The sequence below is a fragment of the Furipterus horrens genome, unplaced genomic scaffold (assembly GCF_987537825.1).
Source record: "Furipterus horrens unplaced genomic scaffold, mFurHor1.1.pri manual_scaffold_11, whole genome shotgun sequence".
Classification (NCBI taxonomy): Eukaryota; Metazoa; Chordata; class Mammalia; order Chiroptera; family Furipteridae; genus Furipterus; species Furipterus horrens.
In genome coordinates, this window is record NW_028327181.1 from 11,152,095 (window position 1) to 11,176,605 (window position 24,511).

A 24,511-nucleotide genomic window follows, 5' to 3' on the forward strand; every position below is an offset into this window, starting at 1 on the left:
ACAAGAATCAACCAATGACTGCATCAATAAATGGAACAACAAATCAATGTTTCTCTCTCTTTCTTCTTCTCTCTCTCTAAAAACCAATCAATACATTTTTAAAAAGATAAACCCTACTTGACCTAAATTTTTTAAAAAGTCATTACTGGACTTTATTTACTAATATTTTATTTATGATTTTTGTGTCCATGTTCATAAATGAAATAACAAATTTCCCTTCTTCAAATGTTCTTATCTGAGATGAATACTAAGATATTAATAACCTAATAAAATAAATTAAGAAGCATTCTTTTTTCTTTCCGCTCTCTAAACAATTTGTATACAAAGGGAATTATCTATTTTTTGAAGGCTTGATAAAAATTGTTAAAAAACCATATAGGCCCAATTTGAGCAAATACATTCATTTTAAACTATTAATTCGATTTCTTTAATGTTTATAATGTGTTTAGATTTTCTATTTCTTCTTGAGTCAGTATTGATAAGGTATATTTTTCTTGGAAATTTTTCATTTAATCTGTTTCCAAATTTATGGGATGTTTTCTGTAGTATTTGGTTTCCTTATTAAAAGAAAATGGGTTGCATTTGCTCCTGATTTGTCTGTTTCTTATCCTGTGGCCCTCGAGGTCAAAGGCAACAGGATACAGACAATGACATTCTTATTCATAAAAGTTTCCATTTATTTTTTTTAAATAATTTATTTGTTTGCTTATTTATTTATTCATTTTTAAAGAGAGGAGAAAGGAGAAAGAGAGGGAGAGAAACATCACTGTGTGGTTGCCTCTCACTCGTGCCTCCAACTGAGGACCTGACGTGCAACCTAGTTATGTGCCCTGACTGGGAATCGAACCAGCGACACTTGGTTCGCAGGCCGACGCTCAATCCACTGAGCCACACCAGCCAGGGTTTAAAAGTTTCCATTTATTAAGCATCTACTAAATACTTCATATAAATTTCTCACAACAACCTTGTAAGGAGGAACCTGAAGCCCAGAGAGATAAAGGAAACTTGCCCAGAGACACACAGGGAGCAAAGGACAGATCCAGGACTCAAGCCCAGACATGAGTGACTTTAAACAGTGGCTGTTCCTACTATTCTGCATCTCCTATGCTGGAAGTGAACTGATGCTCTGCTGTCTACAGGAGAAGGGTCGCGACCTCGGTTTCACAAACATCATTCACAAGGCAATGAAGGGGAGTAACAAACATCCACACCAATAATGCCAGTGTGTTCAGTCTCCTTGAAAGGCCCTACTACATAAAATAATAAAGGCATAGGAAAAGTACTTGAAGGAAACACACTAAAATATTACTGCAGTCATCAAGGACGGACAGATCACATGTGGGTGACATTTTACATGCTTATTCCTAGTTTTCTGTATTTTCTGATGTATACTTTAATAATCAGAAAAACATAACAGAACATTATTTTAGAGCAGACTAAAAATTCCTCACAGGCAGTGACCCCATCCTCTCCCTCATGGTCTATCTGCCCTTAGAAAGGCGCCTGGCAAGCAGCAGGTACTTAATTGAAGAAGTAGAAAAAGACCAGAGGGAAACACATCAAAATGTTAAGCAACCTATCTTTAGGATATGGAACTATATGAGTCACTTTTTGCTTCTTTTATATTCTATTCTGAATTCTCTATATTATATTCCTTTATCATTGAGATGAAATTGGGTTTCTCTCAGAAAAAATGCTAGGAAATCATTGCAAATATTACAGTTGATCCTTGAACAACATGGGTTTGAACTGCACAGATCCACTTATAGGCAGATTTTTTTCAATAAATACTATAAATGCATTTTCTCTTCCTTATGATTGTCTTCATAACATTTTCTTTATCTTACTTTATTATAAGCATACAATATATAAACATGTAACATACAAAATGTGTTAATGGACTCTGTTATTGGTAAGACTTTTGTTCAACAGAAGGCTATTAGCAGTTAAGTTCTGGGGGAATCAAAAGCCATATGTGAATTTTCAACTGCACAGGGGATTGGCACTCCTAACCCCCACATTGCTCAAGGGTCAAATGTAATCTCTTTTTCTTCCTAAGCAGACCCAGGCCCGTGCTGTGTCTCAGCCACAGGACTTGCCTGCCTGAACAGTTCCGGGAAGTCGTACACGTAGGTGGTTCCCAGGGACTGGGCCTGGAATCGCTTGGCCTGAAGCAGGTCCTTGGTGACATAGGGAGTGTTGATCAGCATCCCGTGCTGCGGTCCTTGTTTGTTGCCAAAGGAGTGAAACATGATCTGGACCAGAAGGGAAGAAAAGCAGAGTGTGAGGGAGGCACGTCTCAGAGAACCACACTACTGCCGCATTTACTTCTACCCGATCCTCAACAAAAACGCAGTGCGGGGAGCAAAACATATCCCATTGTGTGACAAAGTGAGGGCCTGGGAAAGCGAACCTCTTTTCTGCAACCAGCACAAGGAGGGACAGTGGGAGATGGGCCAACACAGCATCCACAATATAACTGCTACAGTAACAGACACACACCCAACCAAACGAGAGGGCGGCAAAACTGATGAAGCCGAACGAAGTCTGCACTGGGGTTAACAGTACTGAACCCGCGTCAGTTTCCTATTTTGATAAGTCCTACAGTCATGTAAGATGAAGCTGGGTGAGGAGTACATGGGAACCTTTCATATTGTATTTTTCTCTGTATTATTTTTATAACTTCTTGAGAGTAATTATTTCAAAATAAAAAGTTTTATATATATATATATATATGCAAATGGTATTCAATAGGATACTTGATTCACTTTACAAAGTCCATTCTAAAACACATTTGGGGAAAATACCTAATTCACTAAGTGAATCAATGTGGGAGGCTACATTACAATTAACCATTGCACCCCGCATCTTATTCCAAATATGGTCGTAGAATGGATTAAATGCTGGAATCCGTCTCCTTCCCAGGGGAATGAACCCTGGGACTCAGAGGCTGACTCAGAGGGGCTACCCCAATCAGCATGGCAGGCACGACAGCCACCAAATGCCGTTTCATCTGCGTCCCACGGGCCCGAGCAGCCTGCCTCCCTCTGTTCTGACGTGGACCTCCGTGACCCGGCCCAGCCTTACGTTTCCGGATCGGGGGTCGGTGACTTCTCTGTAGAGGCTGATGTCCAGGTAGTAGCCTGACTCGTTGGTGATGAACAGGCGGATGGGAATGACATTGCCGGCGGTGGTCTCGCGGATGTTGATCTTGACCTCAGCCTGCAGCACGCGGAGTTTCCACAACCTGCTGCCGTAGCGCATGACCATGGAACGCACCGACTCCTCGATCTGCCCCAGATCACAACAATTCCAATTTCAGAGCCCATTCAGCACACACTCATAATACACTTATCGCGGTTCACTTATCGCGGCCTCACTGTTATTGCTGGATTTTTAAAAATATTATATTTAATTATTTATCCCAGATTTTTCGCTATATTGCAGGATTTTGCGGTACTGTACAGTAAATACTAAAATAAACGTAAGGTTCCTACTTTGCGGATTTCTACCTATCGCGGGGGGTCTAGAATGTCATATCTGCGATAAGTGAGCGATCACTATAGTTCTGGCGCTGACAGTGATGGAATGATGAGATACTGACTGCAAAACGCCCGGGACACAGCACGTATCCAACTACTACTAGCTAGCAGTGACCAAGGGCACCTTGCTGTGCATTTAAAGCTAATTTTCTCATTTTGTCCTCATAATTACTCCAAGAGGCCAGCAGTTCTGACCCCCACTTAGATGAGGAAACCGAGGCTGGTCACTGATAGCTAGTGCTCCTATGTGACACCACCTTTGTCCCCAGCTCAGGCCTATGCCTCTTCTCCTCTGGGGAGTGGGTGGACTGGTGGAGGTGGGGCACCAGCATGGGCCCTCTGCACCCCACAGAAGCCAAGATGAGGTACCAGGACTTCCTTCATCCCACAATCGCAACCATACACCCTGCCTGCTCATGAAGAAGTAGCCAGAGGCGTCCCCAGCAGAGACTGGAACCAGGAAGAGGACAGACTTTTGTTTTGCAGGATATATGGGGCATCTGTGTTGTCTTGGAAATGAGGCACTTCATGGAGGGGGACCATCAGAACGGGGAGAGCCCTACGGGTGGTGGCTAAGACGTGGCCCTAGAATTAAGTGATGAAGGGTTTGTCTTCCACCTGCAGCACCTGCGTTTCAAACACGCACATGCACATCCTGTAACTCGGGTCTCACGGGCCAGGAGACAAAACCCGGAGCACCACTGGCATGAAGAGACAAGGGTCCCCGGGAAGTGGCGCCAAGAGCCTGGGGAGGGCCCCCCAGAAGCGAGACCTTGTAGGGGTCCATGATGACGGTGGGCACGAAGTTGAGGAAGATGTGGTTGCAGTCGGTGCGCACGCTGGTGTTGTTGAAGGCCACCTCCAGCTCGTCCATGGCCTCCAGGAGCAGCCGCTCCCCCTCGTTCTGCAGGTACTCGAAGGAGGCTTCCTGCCGGAGATGGGAGGGGCGGCCGCTAAGGCAGAGGACATGGGGGGGGGGGGGCACTCTTCCCCAGAACTGCACCAGGCAAGAACAGCAGAGCCCTCACTCCAAAGGCAAAGCGAGGGCACAGGCTGTCTGACACATTCACCATCTTTGCGTTCCTGTATTCTGATGCTCTACAGCTGGGGCCTTGCAGACCCTGGAGGGATTGCGCCCTCCAGAGTCAGCCAAGTCCTAGAGAGAGTACACAACTCACCCATGGGCATGCCTCCCAAATGCAAACCAACCGCTCCAGGGCACCATGCCCCTGCCCTGACCGCACCGGGCGCAGACTCCAGACACCAGGAGACAGCCCCCTGCTCAGAGCCCTCCGCAATTACTCAGACTAGCCAACCCCAGGCCTGCTTACCCTGTCTCACCCGTTCCTTCCTGCAAAAACCATAACACAGGCTCTTGCCCACAGCCCCCCCTCTCCCTGGCCTCCAACCGACCCAGGTGCTTTGCTGTGCAGCCCCCATGGCGTGGCAAGCCCCCTCTTCTTGGGCACTGCGATGAATGAACAATCTTTTCAATGGCACTGGCCTTACTGCACCTCAATAATAACAAAACCTATTAAAATACCTAGTTGATCGAGGCAGCAAAACATTGAGATTAACTTAACATCCATCAACGGGATTAGCGATCACACACATGGGCACATCCATGCAAGGAACGAGCATGGAGTGGATTATCTTCATCAACACGGAGAGAGGTCTGCTGTAAGTAACCGACCAGTAAAAAGACACCCACTCTTCAACTGATGTGTCCACCTGAGCTCTGTCTGTGACTTTATGCCTACACTGCTATATATGGAAGTATGCCTAGAGAGGGTCATCAGCAAGGCTGACCTGCCTGGCAGGATTCTGGGTCCTTTTCCTTGATTTTTAAGAGTAGTTTTTAGTATTGTTTGAAATTTGCACAACATAACCATGTGTCACTTTTGTAAATGCAAAAAAATAATAATCACATATTCAATCAGCAAATACCACTTAGCAAACCCATATCTTTCTATCTTCTCAATTCTCTTCCCACGCAGGACCCATGAGACTGAAGAAATAAATCCACAAGCCACCAGCCAGGACGTGAAAATAGGCCACTTCAATGTCCACCTGCCCCACACCCAGAGGGGGGTGTCACAAGGGCTGGGCTCTGTGTGCCCAGTGTACCCGGCGACCCCCGGCATGCGGCCCGGGGCCCGGCACAGAGCAGGACCTCAACAAAGGAAAAGCCAACACATGAGTGACAAGCTCAGAGGAAGAAACGTCCCACGCCATTTTACCTTCGTGATCAGGTCCGAGTGCCTGATGATGGCACGGATGAAGAACCTGTGGTCCGTCACTTCCACACCCTCCTTCACTCTGGCAGCGCCCAGGTAGAGGTGCATCTTGTGGTTGGCACAGGGCACGGCGGTCAGATCGAAATTGCGCATCCGGCTGAGCTCCAGCTGGAAGGCCAAGGCGGGCTCCAGGTGACGGTAAATGCGATCTTCTGCAAACTGCGGGCCGACCCGAGAGAACAGACATGTCCCGTGTTTGCCACTGGGACCACGAGCCTGCCCAGTGCACACTGTGTCCTGCAGACCCTGGTGCTGGCAGGCATGGCACTAGAAATGTAGCGGTCACTATGTCGTCTAATTGTGAGCAACCCCCAGGGCTCAAGAAGTCCGGGACTTTGCAAAGACCGAGAGGACATGCAAGTTTGGTGCGCTGGCTGGCAGAGGGCTCTCAGCTCCCGGTGAGCCCAGCTAGTTCCCAGCACCCGCCAGCTCAGCCAGGCTGTCCCCTGTCTGTCACACTACCAAGTATTTCCCAAGAAGTCACTGACCCTTAATTTCCTTACGGAAATTGGTCCTAAAAAAAAAAAGCAACTGATGGTGCTTGAAACAACTAAAGAGAAAACAAAGAAGCTAGAGAAAGGATGGGTCTTCCCTAGAGAAGAAAGGCTTTGGGTAAATTAAAATACAAAATTCTGAATTTGGTGGATTCTTAAAACTATGTTGGGAACAAGGCCACCTATTCTAGAATAGGGATCAGCAAACTTCTCCTTAAAGGGCCAGAGGACTGATGGACCGCAGGGTATATCACAACTACCCGATCCAGGGGCTGAAGCGAGAAAGCCACAGCAGACCATACATGACCAAATGGCTGTGGCCATGTTCCAGACTTTGTTTATAAGAACTGGAGGCCAGCCTGCCATCCACAGCGTGCCAAATGCTGTACTAGATGATCATACGAAAACCGGGTTGGGGGGACCGCCTTACTGAGGCACCAGCAAGTACATACAAAAATTATCTGTGTGAGAGAGGCACCGGCGGGTAGTGAAGGCTGAAGTGTGGGGGGCATAAGGTCTGAATTTCACATAGAAATTCAGGGTGCTCCTTGGACATAAGAGTCCCAGAGGAAGGCAGGAATCTGCATGAAAGTTGCACATTCTAGAATATGGGGCTATGTATGGTCAGGACTGGAAGAGTCTTCCTAAATCCAAAAGATGTCAGGGGAGAGAGAAAATCCCACTGCCTTTTCATACCTCATCTCTTGCTCTGAATGTGAAAAACTTGGGAAATTCTTTCTGCAAAAAGAAATCCAGACAAAATACAGTTAAATCAAGCAAGACTCGTTTAAATACGTGTACACTTGTTTTGAATGATAACCCTGTCTGTGTCTAGAATGAATCATTCGGAAAGCTGTCGCTTCTCTAGCCATCGACCTCCCCAACCCCACCCTGCAGAGCAAATGCCAAATAAAGGGCCCTGAGTCCAGGAGAGTGGAGGGGATGCGTACGGCGCACGGGGAATCGGACTGACCTCCTGGGCGATCAGGAACGTGATTCTTCGGAGTCCGTAATCCACAAGGATGTTTTTCTGCATTAAAAGCCAAACACACAATAGCATCGTATTCAGCCGCCAAAAGGAAAGAAGCCCTGATACATGTTACCATGTGGGTCAGCCTTGGAAACATCGTGCTGAGAAAGAAGCCTGTCACAAAAGACCTCCGACTGCACGACCCCATTTACATGAAATGTCCAGAAAAGGCAAATCCACAGAATCAGAGAGTAGAGCAGTGGCGGCCTAGGGCAGAGGAGGGGGGTGTCGGGTTGAAGAAATATGGGGAGTGACTGCTAACAGGTAGAGCTTTTGTGGGGTGGTGGTGAAAATGTTTGAAAATATAATAATGGTCACGCTACTCTATGAATATACCAAAAAGCATTGAACTGCACACTTTAAATGGGGGAACAGCGTGCTATTTGAAGTTTACTCAATGTTATATTAAAACATACATTTTTTAACATTTCAAGAAATCTTTAATGAAATTGGCAGAGGGGGCAATATTCTATTAAACACAAAAAGAAAAGGAGGCGTAAATGATTTCATGTATATAAAATTCAAGTCTAAACTCATTGCTATTGTTAGAAGTCAGGACAACGCTTAGTTATCTGTGCGGGGGAGCGGCAGAGCCCAGAATGGGGCTTGAGAACCTTCATTTCTTGATCTGAGCGCTGTTCCATCTGGGAATTCACTTTGAAAATTCATCAGGCTACACACTTACGACTTGTGCACTTTTCTGTATGTTAGACTTCAAGAAAAAGTTACCCAAGAAAAGCATAAAACTGTTTTTAGTGGCTCCCTAAATGAAATAAATATGATTATATACAGTTTCATGGGGAAAGAAAAAAACCCAGAAGAAGATAAGATTATTGTTTAATTGGTAAGGAAATTATCAGGGAAAATGATAATTTCAGAAACACACACAAGGAGACACACACAAAAGAACACTTAGCGCAATGCAGGTTGGGAAGAAAACAGAAAAAAGTGGAAAGTGAAGAGGAGTCTTATGTGGGAAAACCAGCCTGGTCACCGGGAATCTGATTTTTGGTTCTCAGCTGAAAGTGTGTACAGATGTGTGCATGCGTGTGTGAATGCCTGTGTGTGTGTGGATCTGCATGAATGTATGCGTATGCATGTACTTGCCTCATGTAAAATTTTTATTTATTTATTTATTTATTTATTTTTAGAGAGAGGGGAAAGGAGAAAGAGAGGGGGAGAAACATCTCTGTGTGGTTGCCTCTCACTCGCACCCCCAACTGGGGACCTGACCTGCAACCTAGTCATGTGCCCTGATTGGGAATCGAACCAGCGACACTTGGTTCACAGGCCGACACTCAACCCACTGAGCCACAGCAGCCAGGGCTAATGTAAAAATTTTTAATCATAGAAATGCATAAAAGTCTTTCCTTTTCCCCAGCTCTCCTCTCCTTGGTGTGATATATATATATATATATAAATATATAAATAAATATACTTCATTGGTAAAGAGATGTGTTCATTTAATCATTTAATCTTTTCTAGCTCACGGACGTGGGTCAGTACTTAGAGAGCTATTTCCTTTCAACGGCCAGAGGCACCCACGGCACAGCCGTCCACACCGCAGGACTCCTCACTGTCCGCACTTTCCACATGGGACCCTGACACCCCTCCCATTGTCTTCTCCAGGTCAGAACCACCAAGTATCCTGAGCATCAGATTAGGTAGGATGGGCAAGCAAGCTCTCAGTCCGCTTAGACGTTGTTTTATTTTGTGCAGTGGTTGCCAAGCTGAAAATCCAATAAGGACATTGGTTATGTCAAGAAGCAGCAGGCTAGAGGGGAAGATGCCAGATCTTTCACAGTGGCTGCCTCTGGGTGGTGAGGCTGTGGGTTTCGTTTTAAAACCTGTTTTCAGATTTGTCTGCACCTTACACATAGTCTACAATGAACAACATTAACCAAGCAAAAGCTTAAGTAAATCACTACCAGTGATGCCCCTAATTTTCACCGCATTACCCACCACTCAGCACCAGGCTAGGTCCTCTGAGGGACATCACATCAGAGAGGGTAAGAGGCGTCCAGTCTACCAGGACAATACAGGGAACACAATAGATAAATAGACTAAAAAGCAACAACTGAAATCTTCTAAGTGTTCTTGAAGTTTAGACGAAGCCAGGAGGGTTGAGAACTAACAGCCAGAGTCGCTGGTAGATTTGATTAATTATGAGCTAAGAATCTTAGCACCCCATTTTACAGATGCAGAAACTAAGGGTCAGAGAGGTACAGCAACCTGCCTGAGGTCACACAGCACCTTCCTGCTGTGTCTATGACCTATACCTGCCAAACTACTCCGCATCTGTTTGCAGCTCAGGTCCTTGAGCATATATAATAGCTGTCCCTACTGCCAGGTGAGAATATAGGCTGACAATGGCCACCACGTTTATAAAAGCAACCTGCCATTATCTGCATACACGAATGTCGATGTAAGTAACCCTTTAAAAATGTTGACTTTCCTGGGTGAACAAACATTCCACCAAACCCAGAACTATTATTGATTGAATGTGTCTTCTGTGCTAAGTGGTATATAAACTTAGTCATTTCATCATTGCAACACCCTGGGAAAGAGAAATGCCACCCCGTGTTACGGTGCAGAAGCAGAGGTGCAGCCACATTCAGTCACCTCTGCCCAGGGCCACTAGCAACAAGGAGTAGCAGAGCTAGGGTGGGAAGCCAGATCTGTGGCTCTGAAACACTTGGCAGGTCTCGGGTGCACGTGACACCTCCCCAAGACAGCTGCTCCGCCTCCTCCAGGGACCCAGAACCAGAGGCGTGCCCAGGGTACCTTGGACTGTACGAAGGTCCGCAAAATCGGCACCAGCTCCTCGTCCTCCAGGTGCTCGGCGCACTGGATGGCCACGTTCAGGATGTGGATGGGCTCTTCTCTGAGGTTCTAGGAGAGACAAACAAGGGCAGGCGGTCAAGGGCCCGGGGGCCCCAGCCCGGCCCCCCCTCGGCTTGCTCCCTGCTAGACACTTACCTTGCCGTCCTCCTCACAGTACGTGGAAGCTTGGACCTTGCTGAAGAGGGGTGTGTCCTCGGGCACATTGGCAAAGCAGGAGATGACTTCATCGAAGTTCCTGGGGACACGGGACAGAGAGGGAGGGCTGAGGGGCTGCTCCCCCATGGGCGTAGGTCAAACCTAAGTCCTCCCTTTTTTGCAACCACCACTCTACGGGTTCATTCTGCCCCTGACGGGGACAGAGGTGCCACCGACGGGGTCTTTCCCAAAAGGGAAGAAGGAGCCCAAGCGATCAGAGATCATGAATAAAAGACTATCCAAACTCTCAGGCATCAGCCAGGCCCCCCTTTTACTAGCCAGGAGACCCCCTAACCAACCTCGCCTCACGTCTCTGAGTTAACTGAGGACAACAGGAAATAATCCTTACAGCTCTTAGTGCTGTTTGTGAAGATACAAGATAATCTATGTACAATGCCTAACACACAGGAACAGGTTGAAAAAGGGCAATAATTATAGTAGGACTGATCGCTGACACTCATCGAACATGTTATTTACGTATCAATGATATTTCAAATACAATACTAAAATGTACTATCTCATTAAATTTCCCTGGTGACCCTATGAAGGCCCTTCTTTTATTCCCATTATGCAGATGAGAAAACTAAGGTACAGAGAGAGGTTGGGTAATTTGCTCCGCATCTCGCAGCGAGGAAGCGCAGAGCCAGGTTCGCATGCAGGCGGGCTGACACGAAAGCCACACTCTTGGCTACGATATCATTACGCTGCTATTATTAATTTTCTGTGCCATGTGCCTGGGCCGCCCCCACGCCATGTGTCGCATGAAGAGAGGGCAGTCAGAGGATGTTCCCTGGGCCCCTCTCCTCAGGTGTCTGGGAGAATGGGCCACGTTGGATACCTGGTGAACTCCTCGAACCTCCTGAAGGCGACCATGGCGCCCATCCGCTGGGACAGTGGGGAGAAGCCGCTGTCCATGTAGAGCTCTGTGCTGTGTCTCAGCAGGTCGGGGTTGGTGACGCTGATGGGCACAGCCATCCTGCAGGGGGAGCGGATGGTTGGGGATGAGGCCACGGCTTGCAGATCCAGCCCCAAGAGCTGTTCCTGCCCTGGAGACTTCGGTGAGCCAGCATTAGAGCTCTCCCCAAAAGAGGGGCATAAAATTGGAGGTGGAGGGGGCTGAGGTCAGGGCCAGCAGCTGAGGACAAAGAACTCAACAAGCGAATGGGTGAATGGAAGGATGGATGGATGGATGGATGGATGGATGAGTGGATGGTGCATGCCTGGAAGTCTGGTCCCAACAGGGTCCCCAGGCAAGTATGAAGCAGAGAACTCAGCCAGAGAGAATGGACACTCTCAGCGCCAGCCCCCTGAGGGCTGGGGAGGAGCGGGCTCAGGGCTGACACTCCAGGGCTCTGCCCCCCTAGTCCCTCCCCGGCCATCCCCCTGCCACAGCGGGGAAGCGGTGTCCCTGGTGTCTTCCCAGACGAACAGCTCCCCCCAGAGACAGGATGACAGTGGTCAGGGGAAAAGAAACCCAAGCCGCCCAGGTGCGGACCGCTCCCTACCGGTTTGGGTGGGAGGAGGGCAGCATGAACTGGAATTCGACCACGCAGGTGCCGTCGGGGAGCTGCCGGTGCTGCAGGCTGTTCAACTCATAGGCGATGTAGCCCCTCCGCACGTAAACCTAACGGAACAGGGGTACAGGGGTCATCCTCTCAGGGGGAACCGCAGCGTGCCCTCAAAACCTGAGAAAGTTCAGGCTGGAGAAACGACCTCTCAGTGATCTGCAGGCGGTAGGGCAAATGCGCTCCCATTTCAGGACGTTACTTCCTCTGCCAAGGGCTAGATAGTAAACATTTCGGCTTTGCAGATCTATCATCTCTATCACAACTCCTCAGTCCCGCTGTGGCCGCCACGGACAGTATGTAAGTGAACAGGCACGGCTGTTCCAATAAAACTTTATTTACAACAACAAGCAGGGGCGCAGATGCGGCCCGCAGGCTGTAGTTTTCCAACTCCTGCTCTAGAGCAGGTCTGTCCAGTAGAAATGCAACACAGCCACACACGCCGTTTTTAATTAGTCATTTAAAATTTTCTGGTAGCCACTTAAAAAAAAGGCATCACGTTAAAATAATTTTACTGATAACTTTACTTTGTCTCCAACACCTAAAAGATCATCATTCCAACATGTAATCAATACAAAAAATATTAAGGAGGTATTTTCAATTCTTTCTCCATACGAAGACCTTGGAAGCCAGCGTGTACTTGATCCTTAGCGCACAGCTCAGTTTAGCGTGAACACGTTTCAAGTGCTCGCTGGTCACCTGAGGCCAGTGGCTGTCACGACGGACAGCATGGTTCCAGGGGTTAAGCTCTGGGAATCTCTGAACTGAACAGGGGGGTGATGCTGGAACTGGCACAGGGGCCTCTGCCACTCACCTCCAGGGACGCCATGCACACGACTTTGTTGGCATGATAGAAGAAAGTAGGCAGCACGTCAAATATGGTCGTTTCCGAGAGTATCAATTTCTGCAGAAAATGGGAAGGGGAAAGAGAGGAAAGTAAGTGTTCATACGGTTTAACCAACCATCAGATGAGCGAGAGGTGTGGGAGCAAGGGGGAGAAGCCGGTGGTGCCATCACCAAACGCTGCCAGTGCCCCGGGCCCGTAGGATCTGGGCGTGGAAGCAGCTCTGAGCTGCCCGCACCGTAGGAGCAGAGGGCGCACCTGGAAGCCTGTCAGTGAGGCAGAGCGGGGGGAGGGGCAGCCCTGGGAAGAGGAAGCTGTGACTCAAGTCACTTGAGCCTTGCCACTTACAAAGCTCCCTCACACCTGGATTTTTAAAATCGTCCTTCCCAGGTAAGCCTTGCTGCCTGATTCCCCCAGGGCTCCCTTGGGCAGCCACGGCCACGCTAGACCAAGACGCTGGTATCTGTGACTGCACCCTGCACCCGGGTGCCAGCACACTAGGGGTTGGGGGAGCGCTGTGCAAGGCAGAGGGATGGAGACAGCCTCACCTTGAGGTTTTCCGGGCAGAACTGGTGGCCATACCTGTCGATGGCAGACAGGAAAATGGACTCCACCTGGTTGTGCCTTAGCTCGTAGGAGGGGAGGTGGGAGGCGATCAGGACCTGCAGGGGAGGGGACGGAGAGGCTGGGGTGAGCCAGCCTCACAGGGGAGAAGCCAAGAGCTGGGCTCATCCAGTTGGACAGCAGCAGAGGGGCTGTGCGCAGTGGGGGCCGAGCGTGACAGGGAGGATGGCGCCCTGCAACCCCCGTGCACAGTGGGGACCGTGTCCCACAGCCCTACCTGTCTGGCTCGGAGGGCCACTTTACAGTGCTCAGTCTTGCTCAGCTGGGTGAGCTCATTGAGGATGGAGGTCAGCTCCTCTGACAGGGAAGGGTCTGGACCACAGAGCTCATCCTTTGGGGGACAAAACAGAAAATTAGTGGCTTTTATCCTCCACCAGGAAATAAGCCAACACCCACCCTCAGCCAGGGGTGTGGCTGCCCCGGCAAACCAGACAGCTGCCCAGTCCTCTGAAGACACCTGGTATAGCCGGGTGGACATATCCTCACCCCTTTCCACCGTGCGCCCCTATTCATTCATTCATCCATTCATTCATCCACCCCCCAAAACATCCCTAAACACCTGGTAAGAAAAAAACACAGCTAAGTCTGAGCCTGCATCACTACTACTGGCCAGAGATCACGGGGTATTACTATGTGCCAGGCAAGCAGCTAGACCCTTGATGTTCCTCCCCCCAAATCCTCCCAACCCTTTGAGGAGTTGCTATCGTGATCCTCACTTTACAGATGAGGAAACTGAGGCTCAGAGAGGCAATATGCCTTGCCCTGATCATGTCAGGAAGGCCTAGCACACAGTAGGTCTTTGGCGATGTCAGCTCTGATCTCTCCCAGGTGCTGACAAACCCCGCCCACTACCTGGTTTTATAAACAATGTTTATCTGGACACAGCCATGCACATTTGCTTACATTGTACATGGCAGCTTTGAGAGGGCCAGAGAGATACCGCAAGACCAGCAAAATCTAAAATATTTCCTCTCTGGCCCTTTCCAGAAAAGTATGCAGGCCCTTGAGCTCTACCCTCACTCTGGGGACAGGGTGCCGTTTCCTGCTTACAATCAACATGATCACCAGCTGGTTCTTCTTGGCCACCTGCGCGTGGGAGAAGATGCAGTCCAGCACCTGGGACATGTCTGGCTTCAGCTGCTCCCTTAGGTTTATCACACACTTGTCGTAGTGGGCTAGAGAGACAAAAGGCCACACGGGGGTAAGGCTCGGGGCCCCGCGCTCTCTGAGAGCTTGTCACCAGTGCCAATGGTAACTCTTGCCTTGTTGGAAATGGTGCTCGACTTGTAAGTATCTTTTCAGGAGATCCAACACCACCGCCTTCATGTATCCGCGGGTCCCGCTGCGGTATCTGGGGAGGAAGGGAAGGCTGCCTTAATGACCAGCTCCGCTTCTTGGCTGTCTGAATACCTACAGCCGGGGCTTTTAGGATTTCAAACCAAAGCAAACTAATAAAGTATGTGGAGGATGCACCCCTGCCGATCCTCAGGCCTGGAGGGATGTTGGTTCATTTGCACTAACTGTGTAGGGCAAAGAGAGCAAGGCCCGTGTCCAAGGTCAAACGTCAAACCAGAGGCCAAGCCTGAGCCTTTGGATGGCACCTGCCCCACCTCCAGAGAGAAGGGAAAACACAGAGTTGGGACGCTGAAAGGGGCCAGCCTTGCATGCGTGGTTGAAAAGAAAAATTTCCAATTAACCATCCACTGTGTAAAGACAGTTTAGGAAAAAACAAGACTTGAAAGTCATTTGCCAAAAGATCTCTGCTAATTTAGCTTCCTTTTTAAAACCAAATTTTAACCTGGATGTGCCCCAAAACATTTCCTCTTCTCGATCATTTCTGAACACAGGGAAGTTTCTTAGCGGGTGGGACACTGGGTTTTACAGAAGTTGAAGCCAACTTAACCCCATCGTCACTGAATACAACAACAAGAGAAGAAGAATCCATAACACCCACTTATTCAATGTGACTTTAAAAATATACAACATAAGACAAAACTTTGATATTTACGTTAACACAGAAAAATCTGCTAGGGAATTCTATCAATTTAACATTTGTTCAATTCTTCTAGGCATTTCTCTGAAGCTAAAGGATGGATTTAAGGTTAGCGGTTGAAATCTGGGGAGGGACTCCCCTCCTGGCCCTCCGCTGTGAAACTCTCTCTGTGGGAAATCCACACTAAGACCTCCTTTATCAGCTGTAATAATATAGTCACTAAAAGTCTCTACGAGCCTGGAGGTCCCCTGAAAAGAGGGGCCCTCTCCTACATTCTCTGCACCTCTGATAGTTTCTGGAGCATGGAACACATGAGCTGAATTAACCCGTTCCAGTCTGAGAATGCTTTAATTCTGTCTTTATAAGCAAAGCTTTCTTGCTGGGTCGATTCTTCATGCAAAGTGGCAATTCTTTTTTCATCAGACTAGTTCTCTCTCTCAATAGCTACTTAAGAAGAAATACAAATTCTCCATCATTCCCCTTTGCAGTGATGCCCCCAAACTACAGTGATAACTTGTAAAGTCCTTTGCAGCATATAAAGCCATTTCGTTTCACTGTCCCATAATCAGAGCTGCCACTAGGACTCTCTATCAGCACTGGTCAAAAATTAATCCACTTAGTCCTGGCTGAGTTGCTCAGTTGGTTAGAGCGTTGTCCTGATACACCAAGTTTGCAGGTTTGATCCCCAGTAAAGCACATACAAGAAGCAACCGATGATTGCATAAATAAGTAGAACAGCAAATCAATATTCCCCTCTCTCTCTCTAAAATCAATAAATTTAAAAAAAATCTACTTAGAACTCAGAATGCCTTATTGTGCGTGAGGTGTTTTTATTCCCATTTTACAAACTGGCAAACTGAGATTCACAGAAGTCAAGAGCCTTGCCCGGGGTTCCGCTGTTAGGAATGGCTATGCCAGGACCATAATCAGGGCCCCTTGACCCTATGCGCTGTCTCCCAGCTGGAGTTTGCCCTTCAGAGAACCCCAGAGCACCACCCAGATGCAATACAAGGGACGATTCGGCGTGACAGCTGCACCCCACGGAGAGCCCGTGATTCACCTCTGGACCAACTGCACGATGCTCTGTGTGTTCATGAAGAAGACTTCCCGGTCGGCCTTCCGCTGCAGGGTGGCTGCATGGCAGTCCAAGATGGTGGCTATCTGGATGAGAAGAAAGGACAGGTGTGGCCACTCATCACCACACAATCCAGTTGCCACACAGAAGTCACCCAAAGGAGCCACCACAGGCTCCCATGAGAATCCCACCTGGGACTCATTTGAAAAAAGAAAATTCCAGTCCCCAAGCTCTCTGGCCACCCAGGAACAGCTCCGTTCATCCCAAAGTCTCCAAGAACCCAGAATGACGATAATCCCATAGAGACATACACCCATTTGCATTGTATCTCACCTCAAATATGAAAGCTCTGGGAAAAGGAGGGCATTTCCAAACCCAGGGGACAAGAGGGTGCTGGGTGGGGAGGGGTCCTATTTTAAAATTGGTTTGAATGCTATTGGCATATTGTTTTTTGGCAACAAAAATATTTTTAATGAAAAAAGCCTATGTCAGTGACAAATTCCTCAAAGGTCCACACAGGTACTTTTCTCAATTTGGGGTCCTTTAGAATTTTGCTTTTATTTTTAAATTAAGATATAATTCATACATATTAGCCCCTCCGCACCTTAAAGTATATAATTAATTTAGCAGTTTTTAGTATATTCACAGGGTCATGCAAACATCACCACTATCTAATTTGACAGCATTTCATCTCCCCGAAAGGAACCCTGCACCCACTTCCAATTGCCCTTCTCCCAGGCCCGGGCAGCCATTAATCAACTTCCATTCTCCATGGATTTGCATACCCTGGACAATTTCATGTAGGTAGAATCAGGCAATGTGTGGTCTTTGATGACTGGTTTCTTTTACCTACCATTTTTCAAGATTCTTCCATGTGGCACAAATCACTATTTCATTCCTTTTTATGGCAGAACAATAGTCCAACCTCTAGAGTGGCTGACCTCTGGCAATGACCTATGGCTTCCCCAATCACTAAAGTGTGGCTGGGGGAAGGGTGGCGGTAGGTAGCCCTTCTGAGCAGACAGAGGGCATGAAGGGAAACTGGCAGAGGGGGCGCTTCTAAACGCAAATTATCTTTAAAATGCTTGATAAAAACAACCCAAAAAGAAGTAGCTTTCATTAAAAAAAAATACTATATACACATATAGTCGCAAGATGATCACCTCATAAAACTAGAGGGAGAATTTAAGCTACAAACTAGCAAGAAACACAAACTTCCTCTATTATTCAGCCAGCATATTTTTGGAAAATGTTCACACTATTTGTACCAACTGCTTACTCCAATTCTGAACCTGAGTTTTATGGAATGAGGCCTAATAACTGTTAAATGTCCATACAAACACCTGTTGCATGGGGAGAAACCCTGGGATTCTACAGGGAAGGCTCAAAAGAAAACTCTCAGCCCCCAATATCTTAGGCTGTAAGTGGGTTTCATGGAGCCCAGCTCCATCAGAGGACAATGTCCAGACTGACTGGGAGCTGCGGAGCCAGCTGGCTTGGCAGGGGCACCCCAGTGGGGCTGGGTGGGGGCACGTACCTGCTGGCTGGGGAACTGGCAGAGCACCGAGGTGATGTTGCTGGCGTACTGGGCCATCACCCTACGGACCGACTTCTCCACGGGGGCGGGGATGCGGCCCGACACGCTGGTCATGATCTCCTGCAGCTCTAGCAGTGGCAGCGACGGGTGTCGGAGGGTCATCATGAGTTTCTGCACCCACTCCTTCAGCTGCAGTGGGGACCACAGTGTTGGCCTGAGGCCTGCAGGGCGTGGGCACCACCACCCACCACAGGGCGCCCAACACACTCAACCTATCTAGGCCCCATGCACCCAAGTGGCTGAAGATCTGGACCCAGCAGAGCGGGAGGGTCCCCTGACCATGAGAGGACACCCAGTTTCCCCACCTAGGAAGCCCCAGTTCCCTCTGCAAGCACCCAGGCTGCCAGCATGATGTAAGGATAAAACATAAGGCCCCGTGAAGAGCTGTTTGAGGGACATGTAGTGCCAGACCTTTATCTGCACTTTCTCATTTGATCCTTAGAAACAACCCTACAAAATAGGTATAATCATCATTCCCATTTTATAGATGAGAAGACTGAAGCACAGAGAGGTTAAGTAAGTTATCCAAAGTCACCCAGCTAGTGAGAGCAAAGCTGGGATGCTAACGCAGGCCCTCGGCTCCAGACTCCGACAGCGGTACTGCGCTGCTTCTGTAGTTGAACTGCTGACAGTTTTTGAATGAAAAAGATAATGGCGCCAACACCCAACCACGGTTATGAGGATTAAAAATAAAATGCTGCATGCACTAGCAAATGCAAAGACCAAATAAATGCTGCAATGAAAGCAATCACAATTAAGCAGCATAGTGGAGGGGTTAAGAGCATGGACTCTGAGTCCAGATGGCCAGGGTTCAAATCCTATCCTTGGTTCTCTAAGGCGAAACACGGCAAGTTTCTCAGCCTCTCCGTGCCTCAGTTTCCTCACCTGTAAAATTGAGGTAGTAAGAGTTCCTACCTCAAAGGTTGTTGGGAAGATTAAATGACAATAAATTTTCAGTGCTTAGAGTAGGAGCTGGCATATAGTATGTACTGGACAAAGGCTGGTCATTGTTACTGTCACCATGATTTGCTATTTTGAGGTTGAATGTGATGCAGCAGTTTTATCACTGCTGATATGGGGTTTAGTGCCATGGGGCTTTCATGGAGGTCTGCAAACTGGAGAACTTATTTCTCTACAGAGTGAGTACACAGAGGGCTGGAATAGAGATGCGTTTCTGAGCAAAATACTGTCCTCCTCTCTTGAAGAGGGTGGCCCAGGTTGACTCCTTTCTTAACTTACTACTTGAATGTTCTCAGTTTTGAGCTAAACTAAATTCTGAAAAACCAACTGTCACTTTTACCACAGCTTATACTTAAAGAGAAAACACCCGGATGTGCACAATCAAATTGAGGAACAGCTCTTTTATGAAGACAGCAGAGGGCTAACTAACTGTTTTCTTGTTCCTTACATCAATAAAGACCTCTGATGTCAGGAGTGAATCCTTCCAGCTCATCATATGGACCTACACACACATTAAGAATACACACCCAGCCCTGGTTGGTGGGGATCAGTGGATTGAGTGCCAGCCTGCTGACCAAAAGGTCACCTGTTCGATTCCCTGTCAGGGCACATACCTGGGTTGCGGGCCAGGTCCCCAGTTGGGGGTGTGCGAGAGCCAACCAATTGATGCTTCCCTCACACACGAATGTTTCTCTCCCTCTCTTTCTCCCTCCCTTCCCCTCTCTCTATAAATAAATAAAATCTTAAAAAAAAACCAACAACAACAAAAGAACACACACCTATCCTTCACATACGACCTACCTTTACGCTAAAAATAGGCTCTGGCAGACAGTAGCCATTCATGATGTTAGTCAGGTTGTCCAGGACGCTGTGGAAGACCTGGTTCAGTTTCTCCCCCATGATGGGCAGAGTTTGCTGGGGAGGGAGCTCTCCTGTGAACGGTCTGGCCTGATGAGACACGATAAGAACCAGAGGTCAAGGCCACTGAGGCCTCCTTACGGAGACAAGCTGAGGGGCGAGGCAGATCTACTAATATGCAATAGTCTTAGGATGAAGCGGGAGAAAACAAACAGCAGAAAACGTATTGGAAAGTTAAAATTGTTAAATTCACACCCCTACGCGGTTTTCCAAATCTTCCTTTTTGCAAATATCATTGTAAATTATGCCCCCGAGTTATTTTGGAAGGGGTTGGAGTTCTTTGTTCTGCTCTTTCTCATGAAGATGGCCTTCCTATTTTCTCTTTTTATTTTCAGTCCCGATTGAGTCCCAAGGATAAACACTTAGCAGGAAAAAAAATTCTGGAACCCTCATACAAATGTACCTGATTTTTGTAAACCATAAACATTTGGCCTTAGAGGATCAAAACATAAAAAGCTCCCCCAAAGGGCAAGATGGATTTCAGGTGCCCGTTTGTCTATGAATTCATTCTCTAAGCATGCACTGACTGCGCCCTGCGCGTGAGGCACCGGACCCAGGTTTGGGATGTCCATTCTCCTGGCCTGGACCCCTCAACTGCCTGTCCCACCCGACCCCTCCTCTCGTCCTTGAAGCGCTAACTGGAGGGTTTCTTCTCCACTGTCGGAGGCCAGCTTCTCCTCTGCCCTCCCACAGCCAGGCCTGACTGGACTTACCACACTGACTCCCAAGGACTCACATCCCGCAGGCGTATATGAGCCTGCAGGGACCAGGGCCTGCCTCCTACCAAGCCCAGGAAACGTCCGCTGGAGGGAATCACGCTGCGGGCACACCGACTCCCCGGGGACCTAAAAAGGCTCAGGCTTTTTCTAGCTTTGGGAACCCCAGAAAGAGAATAATGAAAAGAATGAGAAGACAACAAACAAAACTATAATAGAATCATCTGCAGAAAAGAAACAATTTGATTTTAAAAATACTTTTCTAGTCTTTTTCCTGGGCATACATACTAATAATCATAGAGAAAAGAACAAGGCATGGATGACGGGTTACCTCCTGTCTGCATGGGTCACTTAGAAATGTGTAAACAGTCATTAAGGCCCTTTTTTTTCTTTTCTTTCTGAGTACCCACGATGTTTCAAACACATTTGAGTAAATGCTCACTGAAGGGGAGGGGGTGAGCTGTGAAACCGTCTGGGGGAGGGTCCTCCCAGGCAGAGGGAGCAGGAAGCAGGAAGCAGGTGGAGGGGTCTGGCTTCTTTAAGCAAAGGGGGAAAGCAAAAGAGGATGAAGCCAAAGAAAGTGGGGACAGCTTGTCTGGGGTCTTGCAGGTTATCGGAAGCACTTGGGTTTTACGGTGAGTGGGATGGAGAACCGCTGAGAGGGGTCTAGTCAAAGGAGGGCATGTTCGCACGTATCACGCTGGCTGCGGGATGACATGGGCAGACAGGAGAAGCGCCGGGAGCCTTGCGTCTGATCGGCTCGCTGCACAGGCAGGTGGTGGCCATGAGCGCACCTGAGCCAGCCGGGCGACTCTGCCCGGCGCGACCTACCGGGTGCACTTTGGAAGGATCATCGAGCTCCAGCCTGGCCACCACGCAGCCCGCTTCCAGCACGGCCCCCGGGCGCTTGATGTACTTCACCCGGCCACTCTCCTGCACGTTCAGGGCCATGATCATCTTCATCACCTGTTTTGCAGGCAGAAGAAATGAGACAGAGCCCACCAGTGCTGGTCTGTGTGTGACACCCAGAGTCATTCAGAACGGGCAACTCTAGGGCAAGGCCTGCGTCACTTCAATAGAATGACTCCCTGGGAGGAATTCAAGCTGAAGCGATAGAGGGATCTGGCAGTTACCAAAAGCAGGCGAAGTGCCGTTCACAAATCATCTCCACCTGCAAAGCCTGCTGGGGAGGGAGGGGGTATGCGCCCGTTTTACAGATGTGAAAACTGATCTTTATTTTGGAAGTAAGGCCTCTCTTAGAACTATAATAGTTCAGTCATCTTATGGAAGGTGATTAACATACACGTTCCTACACTGGGATGCATTTTGTCACCTGCTCCTTTTCTCAAGGCAGTGAGAAAACCCTCTGAGGAACACCCCGAGAAATGAAGTGTGCATCACACGGTGGCCAGGAGCCTGGATGTGTGGACATGATGAGTTTTTATGGTGGTGTGGGCGACGGACACTCAGCACAGTGGTCACAGTGAGGGCACCCAGGTCGGCCAGTCCTGGGCTGCACGCCTGGCGCCCCACGCATCACTGTGTGACCTCCAGCAAGTGCCTTTCCCCCTCTGAGCCTCCGTTTCCCCTCTTATAAAATGAGGAATAATGACAGTCTCGCCTCCCAGGGCTCTGATCAGGATTCAGTGAGATGAAGAACCCGGCCCACTGTTCCTGCATTTCCATCGCCACTGTCATTATTACTTTCCTTGGCAGCCAGGAATGGAGGCCCTGTGGGAATCCTGGCTATATGTCATCTCAAGTGAGTTTCTTAGCCTGCTGGAGCCCCGTCTCTTCATGTGGAAGACGGGGGTCAAATTCATGCCCACCTCCTACGATGGCTGGGAAGGTGAAAGAAGGTAATGAAAGAGAGGTAGAACGCTTAGAATAGTGCCTGCTGCTTGCTAAGCGCTTGGCAGGTGTTGGCTTAAGCCTTTTTAATCGCCACCATCATTAGTATTGATCAGTTCTTAATCATTTCCAGGGAGGTGTGCATTTTTAAGGTTTTTCCCTTTAAATAGTGCAGGGAATCCAGCCTGCACCCCGCACACTGGCTCTCGTGGGACTTTGCAGCCAGGGGCCAGGTGGGAGGTGAGGGCCACTGCAGAAGCGAGCCGAAGGGCCCCCCGTGGAAAGTGGGGGGCAGGGGCAGGGGAGGCCTGTCTGAAGCCCCAGGACCTGTTGTGCTCACCTCCATCTCGGCGTAGCTGCCCCCAGCCTCCACGTGGCCCCCGTCCTCCACCGTGTACTGCGTCAGCTTCCCGGCCGAGGGGGCTCTCAGCACCGTGGGGTCGTTCTCCTTCTCAAACACACACGTCTTGTTGCCGATGGTAATCCAGTAACTGGGAAAGGGGGGGGGGGGCAGGGAGGGCTGACTGGGGGGGGAACATCCACCCAGCGTGCCCGAATCAGGCTGTCTGTCTACAGGCAGTCCTGAGTGTCACCCTGGGTGCGGTTCAGGGGTCTCCGCTGTCCCAAACGGTGGTGTTTGACAGTCACCACAGATAAATTAGGAGCGAGTTGGGGGAACAAAGGGTGGGACCCTTTTCTGGCTGAAAACTAATTCCTTTTACTGACATAATTCCAACAGGTCCAGAGAGAGCAATCAATAAATATTATTCGATAAATAGTTACTGACTGCAGGTCTTCACCTTATAGATGAACTGAGCAGAGCATGCCCCACGAGTGGACCCTGTAATAACCTTGGCTACCCTTGGCAAACACAACACGGGTTATAAAAAGGAGAGAAATCACTGCTCTGGGGTGAATATAGGATGCCTTCTTTGATCGAGAACTGGGGAGGGAGCCTATACTCTCTAACTGGAGCTTTTTCAGACATGGGCCTCCGGCCCCCCTTCCTCCCCTGCCCAGCCTGACTCTCCTTGGCTGGGGTCTGCGTGGCCTGCTCAGCAGGGTAGCCCACATCTCATCGTGTGGGCTCAGGGTGGTCAGACAAGCTAGAGCTGAGGGGCTGTGGGCCTGTCTCATGATGTCCCTATGCTAAGGGCTCCTAGGGCACCCTGCATTTCAGCCCTCTGGGCACATGGTGACCCTCCTGCCACCATCTGCTTGTCAATGTGTCACCTTCCCCGACAGGCTCCACGAGTCATGACCACGGTTCTATCCTGACACCTGGCCTGACGTCCAGTACAAGCAGACGTTCAATAAACAGCTGCTGCTCTAATTGGATGGCAGCATCTCTTCCAAATCTGTGCTGACAGCAGGTGGGTTGAGGACGCTGCAGCTCAGACACAGGGCAGCTGGCCCTTCGTCACCTGCCTCAAAGGCTGTGGAGCTGAGGGTCACAACCCACTCAACTCTGATCCCTCCCATGTCACTAGCAAAGGGTCCCTGGGCGCCTCCAATAAACATGTGCCAGTTGCATGGAATTCCAGCCAGGAGATTAACCTCTCTGCAAGGGCCCCAGAATTCACTGGGCTTTGTATTTTCAGCACCTCCTCCCCAGGAGAGAGCTGGCTCTGCGGCCCAGCCCTCAGCGGGATGCGCGTCCCACGCACCTGTCCACCTCTTCCTTCACGTAGGTCGTGTAGCTGTTACCGTTGTAGGACAGCAGAAGCCCGCCGTCATTCAGCCGGTGGGCATCAATCTCGATGTGACAACCATTCATGATGAGGACGAACATGGTCAGAGACTGCCGGGCCACCTGTGGGGACACGTTCAATGTCCCGAGCTGAATTCAGGATGCCCGTTTGTCCCTGTGTCCCCAGAACACTGTCTGGCCTCCCCCTGCCAGGAGCTAGGGAAGATACCTGGCCTGTCCAATCTCAGCCCTCGCTCACCCAGGGGGAGGGAGAGA

At 49.0% G+C, this 24,511-nt stretch overlaps 1 protein-coding gene across 2 annotated transcripts in view; it reads right to left on the bottom strand.

Moving 5' to 3' along the window:
• Window positions 1–24,511, bottom strand: part of ACACB (acetyl-CoA carboxylase beta) — a 97,549-nt gene that overhangs the window by 22,730 nt on the left and 50,308 nt on the right. For both annotated transcript variants that reach the window (XM_090291317.1, XM_090291318.1), the window contains 21 exons: window positions 24,213–24,358; window positions 22,886–23,036; window positions 21,526–21,660; window positions 19,862–20,008; window positions 18,041–18,229; window positions 16,489–16,589; window positions 14,698–14,786; window positions 14,486–14,610; window positions 13,653–13,766; window positions 13,360–13,473; window positions 12,782–12,871; window positions 11,908–12,026; window positions 11,241–11,378; window positions 10,343–10,442; window positions 10,148–10,255; window positions 7,307–7,363; window positions 7,030–7,071; window positions 5,783–5,998; window positions 4,315–4,470; window positions 3,088–3,291; window positions 2,100–2,255 (listed from right to left, as the gene is read on the bottom strand). In XM_090291317.1, the coding sequence (XP_090147443.1) occupies window positions 2,100–2,255; window positions 3,088–3,291; window positions 4,315–4,470; window positions 5,783–5,998; window positions 7,030–7,071; window positions 7,307–7,363; window positions 10,148–10,255; window positions 10,343–10,442; window positions 11,241–11,378; window positions 11,908–12,026; window positions 12,782–12,871; window positions 13,360–13,473; window positions 13,653–13,766; window positions 14,486–14,610; window positions 14,698–14,786; window positions 16,489–16,589; window positions 18,041–18,229; window positions 19,862–20,008; window positions 21,526–21,660; window positions 22,886–23,036; window positions 24,213–24,358 (2,697 nt within the window). The remainder of the gene's footprint in view (window positions 1–2,099; window positions 2,256–3,087; window positions 3,292–4,314; window positions 4,471–5,782; window positions 5,999–7,029; window positions 7,072–7,306; window positions 7,364–10,147; window positions 10,256–10,342; window positions 10,443–11,240; window positions 11,379–11,907; window positions 12,027–12,781; window positions 12,872–13,359; window positions 13,474–13,652; window positions 13,767–14,485; window positions 14,611–14,697; window positions 14,787–16,488; window positions 16,590–18,040; window positions 18,230–19,861; window positions 20,009–21,525; window positions 21,661–22,885; window positions 23,037–24,212; window positions 24,359–24,511) is intronic.